Source organism: Helianthus annuus, chromosome 17 (genome assembly GCF_002127325.2).
Source record: "Helianthus annuus cultivar XRQ/B chromosome 17, HanXRQr2.0-SUNRISE, whole genome shotgun sequence".
Lineage (NCBI taxonomy): Eukaryota > Viridiplantae > Streptophyta > Magnoliopsida > Asterales > Asteraceae > Helianthus > Helianthus annuus.
In genome coordinates this window covers 71615708-71629502 of record NC_035449.2, presented here as the reverse complement: position 1 = coordinate 71629502, position 13795 = coordinate 71615708, and the positions used below count along the sequence as shown (strand labels likewise).

Genomic DNA, 13795 nt, shown 5'->3' with positions numbered 1-13795 from the left:
AGAGTGGTACGCAGGGGTTTACGTAGGTTTTACGTAAGTGTCCTTCATAACCCTAGGACAGTAGTATGTATGAGTTTACGTAGGTTTTACGTAAGTGTCCCTCGGACCCTGAGGACAGTAATAAGCACAAGTATTACGTAGGTTTTACGTAAGGGTCCTTCGCAACCGAGGACGATGGTAGATAGTCTAGTAACAGTGTAAATCCAAATAATTCATCAATCCTTTTCCTTCAATTCCATTCCCCACCCACCGGGAATCCCATGCCTTGGTAAGAGTGTGAACTCACCTTGGTTTGCTAGGTATGCTAAGTATATGCTCACAAATAATCAGTCGAGTCCTAAAGTTATGCAGGTATTCGCAATTAGTTTACATTCACAAGGTTCGACTAACAGTCAAGATCATCACGTACATGCAAGTATCAACCAACGCATTGCATTTATCGGCTATACAAGTTCAAATTAATCCAATGAATACACTATACACTGGTAACATGCTCTGTTTAACATTGAACATTCGCAATCCGAGAAATCAGATTAAATCAACTATCTAACTGTTTGATACATCACTCCCTACCCATCCCTATTTATGAATACCAGGCTTTACCATATCATCGGGTCTTATTAGTCATGCAAAAATTCTAGTTCATAAGTATTACGTTTAACATTACAGGCATCAACAACTCGGACCTTTCTAGCATTAACAAAAACTCGGACTATATAGCACCAACAAAATTCGGACCATGCATCACTTGTAAAAGTCGGACCAAACACCCCTCTTAAAACTCGGACCATACACCCCTCTTAAAAACTCGGACCATACACCCCTCTTAAAACTCGGACCGTGCCTTGTTCACAAAACTTGGACCCTTACATCATATACAAAACTCGGTCCACACATTAATCACAAAACTCGGACCCTTACATCATATACAAAACTCGGTCCACACATTAATCACAAAACTCGGACCCTTACATCATATACAAAACTCGGTCCTTTAGTTCCTTTACAAAAATTCGGACTTGTGACTTCACAGAGCCCGGACTGTTAACTCCAAACAACAACACCTCAAATCAACGGAGCCAAATCATAGTTTCTGATGCGACAGTTACAATAATCAGTACGATCAAAACCCTATTCTTCCATACGAATCAACCAAAAGTTTAACTATTCTAGCATGTGGATTGATCCTAATCACAGGCAAATCATCAGATACTTACAAATCATCTTACAAACAATCTAAAAGATCAACTAATCACAAAATCATTGTTTAGAGAACTAGGGTTGCATGAATCAAATAACCAATGATTAACAACACATAATCATTAAACGTTTACCTTAGATTGATTCTAGATGAAGAGAGGGATCAAAAGTGATGACTGAGAGCTTGTGCCACCAAGAATGATGAAAAAGATGATTGAAGAGAAAGATTGAAAGTACGTATAATGATTTGTGAGAGAGGTTTGGGTTAGGGTTAGGGATTATTAAGGTTTCACTAACTACTCTACTCACCCCAAAGTATCATCTTTTACATAAAACACACACACCACATATAATTTACAGTTAAGGCACAAAGTTTTAATGCATAAAGTAGTACATAGTTCCATGAAATGCTAAAGATTGTGTGACCACTTAATTGTGTTAAGTTAAAGCATTAACCTAAAGTTACGGGTTGTCACAATAACATTGTTCAAATATTCTGGGCACATTCGATTACGTAAATTTGTCTTGACGAGCTTCAATTTAGAAAAAAACAACTTTCAACGGTTGCGGTTGTTAAACCAAAGCTAGCTTCACTACCCGATAAACCAAAAGACAAGCGCTATGTGTTCTGGTTTCCACTATAAGACGAGTAAGATCAGTAAAACTTTCAATTGCATTTGCCGCCCATGCCCACAATCAATGGATTATTTTATTTATTTGGGCTTAATTATCATGTAACTTATTATTCCGGCTTAATTGTTAAACAAGTATTGGGCTAAAGGAATAATATCAAGTTTCATATTTTTCTCATAAGGGTATCCTCGTATATGTTTAGGAGTATCATATGTATAAAACCAAAAAAAAAACACTGTGAATACGGTGTTGAGCCGTAGCCCATGCTACGTCTAGTTACTCATTGGTTCCGCCCTTGGTGGCGGTGGTCGATGGTGGCGGTGGTTAGCATGGGCTTTGGTGGTCGACGATGGAGGGTGGCGATGGTGGTGGGTGCTAGTGGCGGGCAATAACGCCGATGGTCGAGGATAGCGGTGGTCGGGGGTGGCGTCGGTGGTTGATGGCGGTGGTTGGTGGTGGTATCGGTGGTTGATGGTGGAGGGTGGTCGGCGGTGGTCGCGATGGTGGTGACAATGGTGGGGGTGGTGGTGGCAGCGCCAGGTGGTGGCAACAACGGTGGGTGGTGGTCGGTGGCGAGTGTTGGTGGCGGCGGTGGGTGGTGGCAACAGAGGTGGGTGGTGGACGGTGGTGTTGGTTGCGGAGGCGACAACGGTGGGTGAGAGAGGGAATGGATTGAAAAAACAAGAGTGGTAGATGAAATGAATTGCTTTATGTAATCGGTGATTTCATTATCTTGACAAAATAAACACATTTTTTTTTCATTTCCTCGCAAATAGTGCATTCCATTCCGTCATTCATTCCTACGTACCAAACACAACTTAAAAAAAATTTCCAATCTAGAAACCACTTTTTTATGGTAAGTAGATTTAAAATATTTTAATATAACTTTTTTTTGGTAAGTATATTTATAATATTTTTAAATGTATCAATTTGGATTTAGGATACGATCCGTCTTTTAACATTTTTTTGGCGGGAAACATATCTATTAAAGACCTTGTTGAAAAACCCTAGAAATTCACAGCCAAAATCAAAATGTCAGACCACATACCTTTGGAAATTCAACTCGAAATCATTAAAAAGCTTCCTATAAAGTCACTGATACAGTTCAGATCCGTTTCCAAACCATGGAAGTCTACGATCGATTCGTCTGATTTCATTGCGGATTACACATGCTCGAGTGCTCGACTGCAACATCTGCTGCTTATAAGTTACCAAAATCCGTCATCTGAGAAAATATATGTTTCCGTTGTCGATGATGACATGTTCCCCCAAAACATGGTTTCCCCTACTCATGTTCCTGCGTCGGTTAACCTACTTAGGGATTCCATTGTAGTTGGTACCTCTCATGGATTGGTTTGCCTGTTTGGTTATTATCGAAATCCAGGTGATTTTAAATGTGGAACCGGTACGGCCATGTCCGTTCTTTGGAATCCGTTGATCAGAAAATCAGTTGCTATTCACGTGCCTGATGTAGATTGGCCTGGGGAACCTGCTTTTGGTTTCGGAGTATGTCCTGCAACTAGTGACCCTAAGATTGTAAAGATTAACGAGATGCGTACGCATAAGAAGATGAAAGGTGAAACTTGCAGCAGCCGTTGGCAGGTTGAGGTTTTCAGTTTAAGTTCGGGGATTTGGAGAAGTTCATTAGGTAGTTTTCCTTGTAACTTGGTTGAGTTTGATTGGCCTCACTCTCAGGTTTCCTTAGATAGGTTTATTTACTGGTTTGGTGCCGGTGGTACTGAATTTCGTCTTATTGTTTCATTTGATTTGTCAAGTGAAGAATTTGGAGAAATATACCTTCCGGTTGAGTTGGCATTGCATAATCCAATGCAGTTGTTTTTGTGTAAGCGAAGTGATTCCCTAGCGGTTCTTAAAAAGAATATAAAAAGAGAGCAATATGAAGTGTGGATACCCGAGAATGGTGTTTCAAAATGGTTTATGAAGCTTTTCACTGTTAACATGCCAAATGAATTCGTACACACGACAAGTTTGCCACTGGAGTTTAGGAGGAATGGTGAACTTATGATGGCAATATCAGATGACACTGATGATTCTGAAGATCTTGTAGTTTATGAACCCTTGTCAGAACACATCAATGATCTTGGGATTAAAGGACGATGCGATTCATTAGTTGTAAGCTCGTACACAGAATCTATAATTCTGCTTGATCAGTAAGATATGTCAGTTGAATGTGTGAGATCAATGTTTCATTTTGGGTTGATTACAAAAAAAAGTATTAGTTTTTGTTTTTCAACATGCATTGTTTTGTGAAAGCCTAGGTTTGTTTGATACGTATGCTATTTGAATTGAGGTGGGATATTAAAATTACTCATGTTACAATTCAATAGCAACATATAAAGTTTATGTTTTGTATCTTACTTTCGTCTTTGAGAATTCGTCGAAGATATTTTCCAGCTTTTGTCTTCATTGAGTCTTTCTTTTGTGATTCTTTTTGAGTTTGTATAAGTTGATCATTTTGATCAACCCATGTCTAATATTTGTTGTGTAGGAAATGTGTAGCAACTTGCTACGCATTTGTGATGGAAAATTTATTACCATATTGTGTAGGAAATGTGTAGCAACTAGCTACGCATTTGTGATGGAAATTTATTGTGTAGGAAATGTGTAGCAACTTGCTACGCATTGTGATGGAAAATTTATTACCATATTGTGTAGGAAATGTGTAGCAACTAGCTACGCATTTGTGATGGAAAATTTATTGTGTAGGAACCGTTCCTTCGACGTTTTTTCCGGCTACTTTAACGGTTTGGTTTTGATGGTGAAGACGATTTGCTGTTGTTGGTAATGTTGGTGGTTCGGATACTTCCAGATCGATTCAGGTTTGGTGAAAATAGATGACATCAGCTTCATGATGGTTCCGGTTTTGTTTCGGCTCGGGTCACGGTTCGGTTCAGGTCAGATTTAACGCGGGTCAATCTGTGTATACCCGTGTTATACATATGTATTGTTACCTCTGTTCATGTTCTTTTATAAACTGTTCGCCGAACGTTTGGTTCGTATGCAGCCCTAATTATTATATAACTATAATACATTTAATTTTTGTAAGTATGTTTTGGAATTAATAATTAAATCGTATTTGATAGTTGTAAATAAAAAGAATAACGAAACATATTTATACATTATAAATTATCAACATGTAGATGCATTGAGTAGTTGTACTTAGGGGTGCAAACGAGCCAAGCTACTCGTGAGCTACTCGAGCTCGGCTCGAAAAAAAGCTCTAACGAGCCGAGCTTAAACGAGCTCGAGCTCGAGCCCGAGCCTAAAAACAAGCTCGTTTAGTAATAATTATCATTTATATAAATATAAATATAAAAAATAACTAAATTATATGTATAATAATAATTATAATTAATATAAATTAATTAAAAAAAATACTAAACGAGTCGAGCTCGAGCTTGAGAAATTACCTTCGAGCCGAGCTCGAGCTTCAAAAATAAAGCTCGAATCGAGCCCAGCTCGAGCTCAAGCTTTCATATGTTAAACGAGCTCGAGCCTGGTCGAGCTCGGGCTCGGCTCGTTTGCATCCCTAGTTGTACTCAATACTTAAGGAGATTTTCAAAAAAAAATTGATATAATTACACTTTTAATGTGATTTATAAAAAACAAATTGATATAATTACACTTTTAATGTGATTTATAAAAACAAATTGATATAACTAGTTTATAACAAATTTAAGATTTAAAATCTAACTACATGACATATAGTTTACGAAAAATGTGATTTATAAAAAGCTGGATATAATTTATGTGCCACAATATTAATAATAATAATATTTTTTCATTAATTAACTAGTTAATAATAATACGAGTAATAGATTCCAATTTTCTAACTTATGAAAAGAATAATGGAGGCATAATCTTTTACACATAATTGAGCCAATCAAAAGCTTTAGTTAAACTTCACACAGATCACCATCCTACGGTCCATTGCTCACCTAATTTTCAATCCAACAGTTTAAAAATACCTCTAGAAACACAAAATCCTTAAACCCACAAATATCAAAATCTCTTCAAACACAATCTCTTCAAACATGCACACGCCAAGATCCCCGCCCCCACCCTTTTTAGCTTCAGTTTAACCACCAGAATCACCCACATCTCCATAATCGGCGGTTGTCGGGTCGTTGTTCGAGCGAGAATAGAAGGCGGCGGCGGTGGTAACGAGATCAGATGAAGACGTGATGTTTTGAGGGCCGGCACACCCACCAGCAGATGACCCCCCTCTCGATTATAATTGCAAGCACACACACACCAACCGCCCTCTCGTCTCTCTCGATTCCGGCGGCTGACGCGGGCGAGGATGGAGCCGCCGTGAATGATGATGATGGTGGTGACGAGATCAGATGAAGACGTGATGTTTTGAGGGCCGGCGACCGGAGACGCCGCTCACGGCGGCGGTCTTTATCTCCGACCAACAAACTTCACGGTAAACCCTCCTGTTTGCGAGAAATTTTTTCATGTCCTGTTTGCGAGAAGTCAGTTGAGGTCAAAATTATTGACCATTGATCGATGTCCAGCACAAAATAAGACCCACACTTTGTCAAAAAGCACAAAATAAGACCCACACTTTGTCAAAAAGCACAAATAAGACCCACAATTGTTGACTTTTAGCTAATCTTGTTGTGTTACGTTTGTAAAAAGATGATTGTATGATATTTATCGGCATCAATGGAAAAGTTGTTGACATGTTGCTTCGCACCTCCACGTCAACCATCCGTGTGTCGGATATGCAAGCAAGAATGAATATAAGTTGCCATTTGGATTTGGATTTAGATTTAGATTGGGAATGCGATTCAACCATCCGTGTGTCAGATATGTTATTTTATTTTCTTTATGCTCGTAGATTTTATACATTTTTTGTATGTAAATTTGTATAAATTTATGATTAATGTTATTGAATTTTTATAGTTTTTAGTTTTATTTGCTTTTGTATCCGATCTCTCGGATGTTTTATAAATAGAATAAAACTAGAAAAAAAATTAAATTTCGTGACAATTGTGTAGCAAAAATAAAAAATTAACTTCCACTAAATGGGTAGGAAAATGCGTAGAAAATGTGTAGCAATTTGTGACAGCCTTTTTCTGTCAGAAATGGGTATGAAAATGCGTAGAAAATGCGTAAAGAAACTAGTTTCCCACGAGTGGTTTAACTATATATGTGTTTCGTCACAAATTCGTAGAAAATTAAATTTCGTGACAATTGTGTAGAAAAAATATAAAAATTAAATTTCGTGACAATTGTGTAGCAAAAATTAAAAATTAACTTCCGTTAAATGGGTAGGAAAATGCGTAGAAAATATGTAGCAATTTGTGACAGCCCTTTTTTGTCAGAAATGGGTAGGAAAATGCGTAGAAAATGCGTAAGAAACCAGTTTCCTACGAGTGGTTTTCCTACATATGCATTTCGTCACAAATTCGTAGAAAATCGCGAGTTGTGACGCATTTCCTATGGAAAATGGTGTCAGAAATTTTAATTTTTCTAGTAGTGTTATTGGTCTTGTGAGGTTTGGGTTTTACATTTTGGTTTGGGTAATCTGTTTGAGTTTTCACTATTTTGGTGTATAGATTGTTTCATCCATGGTGTTTGTTAACACACTCATTGGATCAACATCTGATAGTAGTCAACTTGTCCGATAATGGTATGTGAGTTCTTCCAGTGAACTTTCAAGGTTAAAATATAGCAGTTTCCAATTGCATATGTGATATATAAACATTGTATTGTTTGATGCAAAGTTTGACGCCTACCTTAAAGATTACTACTCTTTTGCCGGTTGCTACTATGTTTACTCACCATTGTATGCTAGTGCTAGTTTCTACTATCATTATTAGTCCTTATGTATGGTTGTTGATTAGATTCTCTTAGCCACATCTGGTGTTTACTCACCATTGTATGCTAGTGCTAGTTTCTACTATCATTATTGGTCCTTATGTATGGTTGTTGATTAGATTCTCTTAGCCACATCTGGTTTTACTTGGACTACTATATTTATATCAAAATGCTTAACGAGAGCAACCTCTCTATCCCTCAGGATAAGGATAAGGTTTACCCTCCATCCAATGCTCCCCAAACCCTACTTTTTTTTGAACGGCTAACAAAAACTATAAGAACCAAACCAGCGAGTGGCTAGCAAGATACAACCGACAAAATCCACCAAAACAAGGAAAACAAAAACCGACCAATACAACAAACGAAATTAGAAACATTTAAACGACTTCAGTTCTCCCAAGTGATAGCCGCCTCCTTAGATCTACTTTAAACCCAAATATACCCCATAGCGTGTCTTCCACCACCTTCGCCAAAGAAGCTTGTTTATGATTAAAAAGACAATCATTCCTCGTATTCCAAATGCACCCCAAACCAATGAGAATTATAGCATAGAAAGCCTTTTTTTTTTTTTTTTTCTTTTTATGGAACCATGATAGTAATTTTTTAAAACTCAGCAGGTCCTTCAAGTCAACAACAAAGAAGGAAGTCAAACCACACCACTGAGCAACTATAGTCCAAAAAATACAGTAATTGTTCGGATGTCTCATCGTGGTCTCCACTAAAAATACAAAGCTGATTTTGAATTGGAATGTTTCTTCGCACCAACCCGACTGAAGTTGGGATCCGATCCTTGTTCGCCCTCCAAGCGAAGATTCCCACCTTTTTGGAACCCAATTGTTCCAAGCAAACGAGTGAGACGGCTGAGTCGTATGATGAATACGAAAACACTTCTTGAAATTCAGAACACCCAAATCATCTTTACACCAAGTCCACCTATCCTCAGCACCATCAAAAACAGGCCAAAACTGGTTAAGCATGTCCACTAAATTACCCAGCTCCAACAATTCTGGCCCGTGGTTTATCGGTCTCACCCATTCCCACGACACCGTGTTGTATCCAGAAACCAAATCGACATACTCCGCAATGGTACACCCTTTATTTGATTCCAAAGCAAACAAAATGGAAAAGAGTCTGGCAAGGGACCCGAACCTAACCAGGTATCAAGCCAAAATTTAATATAATCCACACGACCCACAATACTGCGAATTTTAGAACTTAGGATGATCCCGGCTTGACGAAAATCTGAGTGAACATTATAGATTTGTTTCCACGGATCGGAATTTGAAACTTTGGCCGGAATGGCGCACCATGCCCGCGAGTTATGATGAATTGTCCATATCACCTCCTTCCAAAGCTCGTCCCTATCCACCTTAAAACACCACCACCATTTAACAAGCATGGCTAAATTGGCATCCCACAAAGAGCCAAAACCTAACCCATCATATTCCAAAGGGGCAATGACCTTATCACAAGCTTCCCAACTAAGCTTGGATTTTTCCTCCGACCCGCCCCCAAAAAAAAGTTCGTCTAAGTTTCTCTAGCTCCAAAATAACATGTACCGGTGCCTTATACAAAGAAAAGAAGTAAGTTGGTATGGCATTTAGAACGGACTTAATAAATGTGACATGCCCACCAAAAGAAAGGTGCCTAGCTATCCAAAGAGAGAGGCAATTCCTAACAATATCGACCACATGCTTCCAATGTCTAATAAGATTCATGTTTGTACCCACATATAAACCCAAGTTCTTAAAAGGAAAAGCTCCCAACTTGCAATGAAAAATATTATTAAGTTAAGCTCGGATTCATCCACACCCACAACCACACCATAGAGACTACATTTTGCGAGATTGACTTTGAAGGCCAGACATCAAGTAAAAGCACTTTAGGATCCTCCATAAATTAAAGCCGTTTAACCAGGACCACTCACCAAGAAAAACCACATCATCCACATACATTAAGTGAGAAAAAACCGGACCACCCGAGGAAACTTTAATGCCATGAAAAATACCCACCAAACGTGTTTTCTTCATAATCCCCGTAAGAGCCTCCATAGCAATAAGAAAAAGAAAAGGAGACAAAGGATGACCTTGTCAAAGGCCCCGATGACAATCAAACTCATGCGTGGGAGACCCATTAACAAGAATCGACGCTCGGGCAGTAGTCACAATAGCCATGACCCACTTCCTCAACCTTGACGAAAAATTCATTTGAGGCATAGTGGACTCAAAAAAAGTCCCAATTAAGTGAGTCATAAACTTTGTGAATATCAATTGCAAAGAACATACCTTGCTTCTTGGTTCTTTTCATCCATGCCAGAAGCCCATTAAGCATAAAAGGCCCATTCATAATACTACTTCCACAAAGAAAGTTGGTTTGTTCCGCATGGATAAGCTTTCTAATGTGCTCGGAGTAGTTTAACTAATATTAACTAATTTAACCCTAAACTAGACACTATGTTATACTCTAGAATCTCTAAAATTAAACTACTGATAGACAAGTGAACCTATCGACTTTAGTAAAGTTAAAGTAAGTCTGGATATCGAACCCACGAGACTCCTATTGAAAACGTGAACTAGACTCGATTTACTTTTCCGCACTACTACTTTTAATTGTTTTTATGTTTTGAAGGGAATTTTCTAACGACCTGAAGCAATTAATAAAAATATTAACTAACGCGAACACTGACACGAACTATGACTACAGGTGTAATCAAATGATGATAAAAGTACTACCAAGGTTTGGAATCATATTCGTGAATCATTGTTAACACACAGTAAGCGACCTAACTAGCATTCATACATGACAGACCATCTTAAAAACGCAAGTGGAACAAGTGAATAAGTATAAAGTAGTATTAAGCATGCAATAACATCTGAATTCGTGAATGAGACAAGTTACAAAAGCATTAACCAATTTATTCGTTACCAAAAATCGTTTAAAACCAAGTCATACAGGAATATTCATCATTAAACCTAGGTAGTTACAAGAAGTTTAGCCTAAAATCATCTTAGAAACATAAACAAGTAGCAACATAAGTTCACAAGACATGGTTGAAATAAGATAAACAAAGAAACGAGGAAACCCGAATAGCAAAACTCAAGAAAACTCGATCCCATAGCTTCAAACCTTCAACCCGATGCTTCTCTTGCTTCATACACGATAATGTTTTTGGAATTCGTATTAGGGTTATATAAGGTCAAAACTCACCTAATAAAACAACTTTCAGCGATCTGGGGGCCTGCGCGAGAATGGAAAAACACATGTTGACCATTATACCCCTCACGTCACGCGAGGGCTTTGGCTCAAGCCTGTCGCGCGATGCGACATGGGTCTTTCCAGCTTTTTCTCGTTCATTAGTTTCCGAACAATTGTGACACATCAGGAGGCTCGGTTTACTTCAATTTAGCTCGTTTTCGCCGTTTAGCTTCCTTTCTCCTCCGAAGCCCTGCAAATCACAAACGATTAAGTAAAATGCTAAAAAACTAATTGAGCGACACAAAACTTACCGAAAACTGTACAAACTATACACAGAAAGTAGATGTATTTTGGAATACATCAAATATATCAACACTTACCTTTTTTCGTCCGTGAAAAATTATTATGCTATGAAATCACATTTTGGTTTCAAAATTTACGTTACCTAACATTAAAATCTTATCACGTGTTAACTGTGACTACGGATATACTTGTCCACTTAAACCCAAACACCAGTTTCCAGGTCCTTATCATGTAAATTTAATTCAAATGGGTTAGTCAACCTACAGTCTCACACTAAGGAAGCCACAGTTCTTTCTACTCCCACCTCAAGCTTATGAAACAAAAGGAAGAATCTTTTGACCTTTCCTAACCGTCTTATGCCAAAACCAAAAGAATTTAACATCAAAATTTTCTATATATTTTTTTAGAATTTACAACCCATTTAATTTATAATGGCATTCCTTATACTATTTTTGGTGGTTTCGGTTTCCCCATTTCTCCTAGATGAGAACCCACAAGGTATCCTAACATTATTAGGTGTATTAGCTTAAAGGAAACCTATCTACCGGCTGGGCCTACCCACATGATCCCAAGTCAAGACACGTTTTTGACCATTTATCTTCTAATATATATATATATATATATATATATATATATATATATATATATATATACACACACACATACATATATATATGTATATGTATATATATATACGTATAGGGGACTGCTAAAATGAAAACCACCTCCTGTTGTAAGAACTGAACTGAGAGAACCACTTTCTAGCCTTTATATCAAGAAGATGGATGGATTAGATTTAAAGTAACTAGAATTAATATTAAATAGATTTTGTCTTATTATGTCTTTAATATTTTAATTCAAAAGGGTATTATAGTAAAATTACTCTATTTTGTCTTTATTATTTTTTTATTACTTTTTTGTTTTATTATATTACTTTTTATTTTCTAAAAATAATTTTTTTATGAAAATCATTTTTAAATTCAAATTTTTTGAACAAGACAAAAACTTTTCCGCGCCGGTTTTTGCATGCCAGGTTTTTTAACGCGCCTTTTTTTTAACGCGCCGGTTTTTTAAGGCGCCGTTTTTCTTAGTCGCCGTTTTTTACACGTTTTTTAATGCGCCGATTTTTTCACATTTTTTAATGCGCCGTTTTTTAACACCGTTTTTTTAACGCGCCGTTTTTTTAACGCCGTTTTTTTAACGCGCCGTTTTTTACGCGCCATTTTTTTTAAACCCGTTTTTTACGCGCCTTTTTTAACGCCCCGTTTTTAACACGCCGTTTTTTACACGCCTTTTTACGTTTTTAACCTCAGATTTTTTCACGCCTCGTTTTTTGAAATGCCTTTTTACGCCCGCCTTTTCACGCGTCGTTTTTTCAACGCGCCGTTTTTATGTTAACGTTATTTACGTTTTACGCGCCTGTTTTTTACGTTAACGTTTTTTAACATTTTACGCGCCGGTTTTTTACGTTTTACTAAAAAAATTTTACGATCTACGTTTTACCTAAAACTTTTTACGTTTTACGGAAAACTTTTTACGTTTTACGTAAATTTTTTACGTTAACGTTTTACGTAAAACTTCTTACGTTTTACGTTTTACGTTTTTACGTTAAAAAGTTTACGTTTTACGTTAAAAAGTTTACGGTTTAACTTTTTTTTTTTACAAAACGTTTTTACGCAAAAACGAACGCATCCAGAAATCGTGTACTCGGGAGGTGTCTCAGATATATCGTTATCATCATCGACTGTCGATGGGGAAAAAAATACAAAAACATCAAAACAAAGTGTATCCCGAAAAATAAAACGGGGTTTGGCTCAGATTATCCGATAATCAAGAGGCTGCAAAAGTGGGGTTACAGGTTCAAAAAACCTACCCTCCGTCGTCCTTGCCGCGCCATCGTTATCAAAATATACATTTTTTTTCATCATCACCACCCAATCGATCGTATCAAAACCCACAGATTCAAAGATCACAAATCAAAACCCCCCAATATATCAAAACCCACTTCAACCACTATTTTTTACAAACCCACCAAAATCATCAAAACCCACCAAACTTCAAGCAGAAAAAAAAAACCAAACTTTTTGAATCAAAGAACCCCAATCAAAACATAAACAAATCGAACCTTTGGGCCAATCATCAAGAATCACAAAAGACCCAAATCAAAATCAAACCCCCAACATACCAAAATACCATCATCAGATTCAAGAACACACAAATCAAAATCAAACCCCCAACATACCACCATCAGATTCAAGAACACACAAATCAAAACAAATCAAACCAACAAATCGACAGTCGAAACAAACCTAAACTAACAGATCAAATCAACAGCCGAAACAAACCTGAACCCTTTTAAACCCACCACCCACCAGATGCAAATCATCTCCCTCATCTCCGTTGGACCTACCCTCCACCGTCACCCACCACTGCTGCCACACCACCAAACCCACCAAACCCACCGCCACACCACCAAATCCACCGTCATCATCAGTTTACCTCCACCGTCATAGCGCCACCGCCGCCGCTAAACAACCCCGACACCGCCGTTAACCCTCATCAACATCTCCATCTCCATCTCTCTGACCTCTCTCTCTCATCTGGTTCTTCTCTC

General features: G+C 37.7%; 1 protein-coding gene across 1 annotated transcript; it reads left to right on the top strand.

Moving 5' to 3' along the window:
• The first annotated feature begins 2865 nt into the window (after nt 1-2865).
• LOC110924346 (F-box/kelch-repeat protein At3g23880) lies at nt 2866-4008 on the top strand. Its single transcript, XM_022168364.1, has one exon. The coding sequence runs from the start codon at nt 2866-2868 to the stop codon at nt 4006-4008; it is 1143 nt and encodes a 380-aa protein (XP_022024056.1).
• The last annotated feature ends 9787 nt before the right edge of the window (nt 4009-13795 follow it).

Bases quoted from the DNA above. Each gene is read 5' to 3' on its own strand.
- LOC110924346 (XM_022168364.1), top strand. From the start codon at position 2,866: ATGTCAGACCACATACCTTTGGAAATTCAACTCGAAATCATTAAAAAG.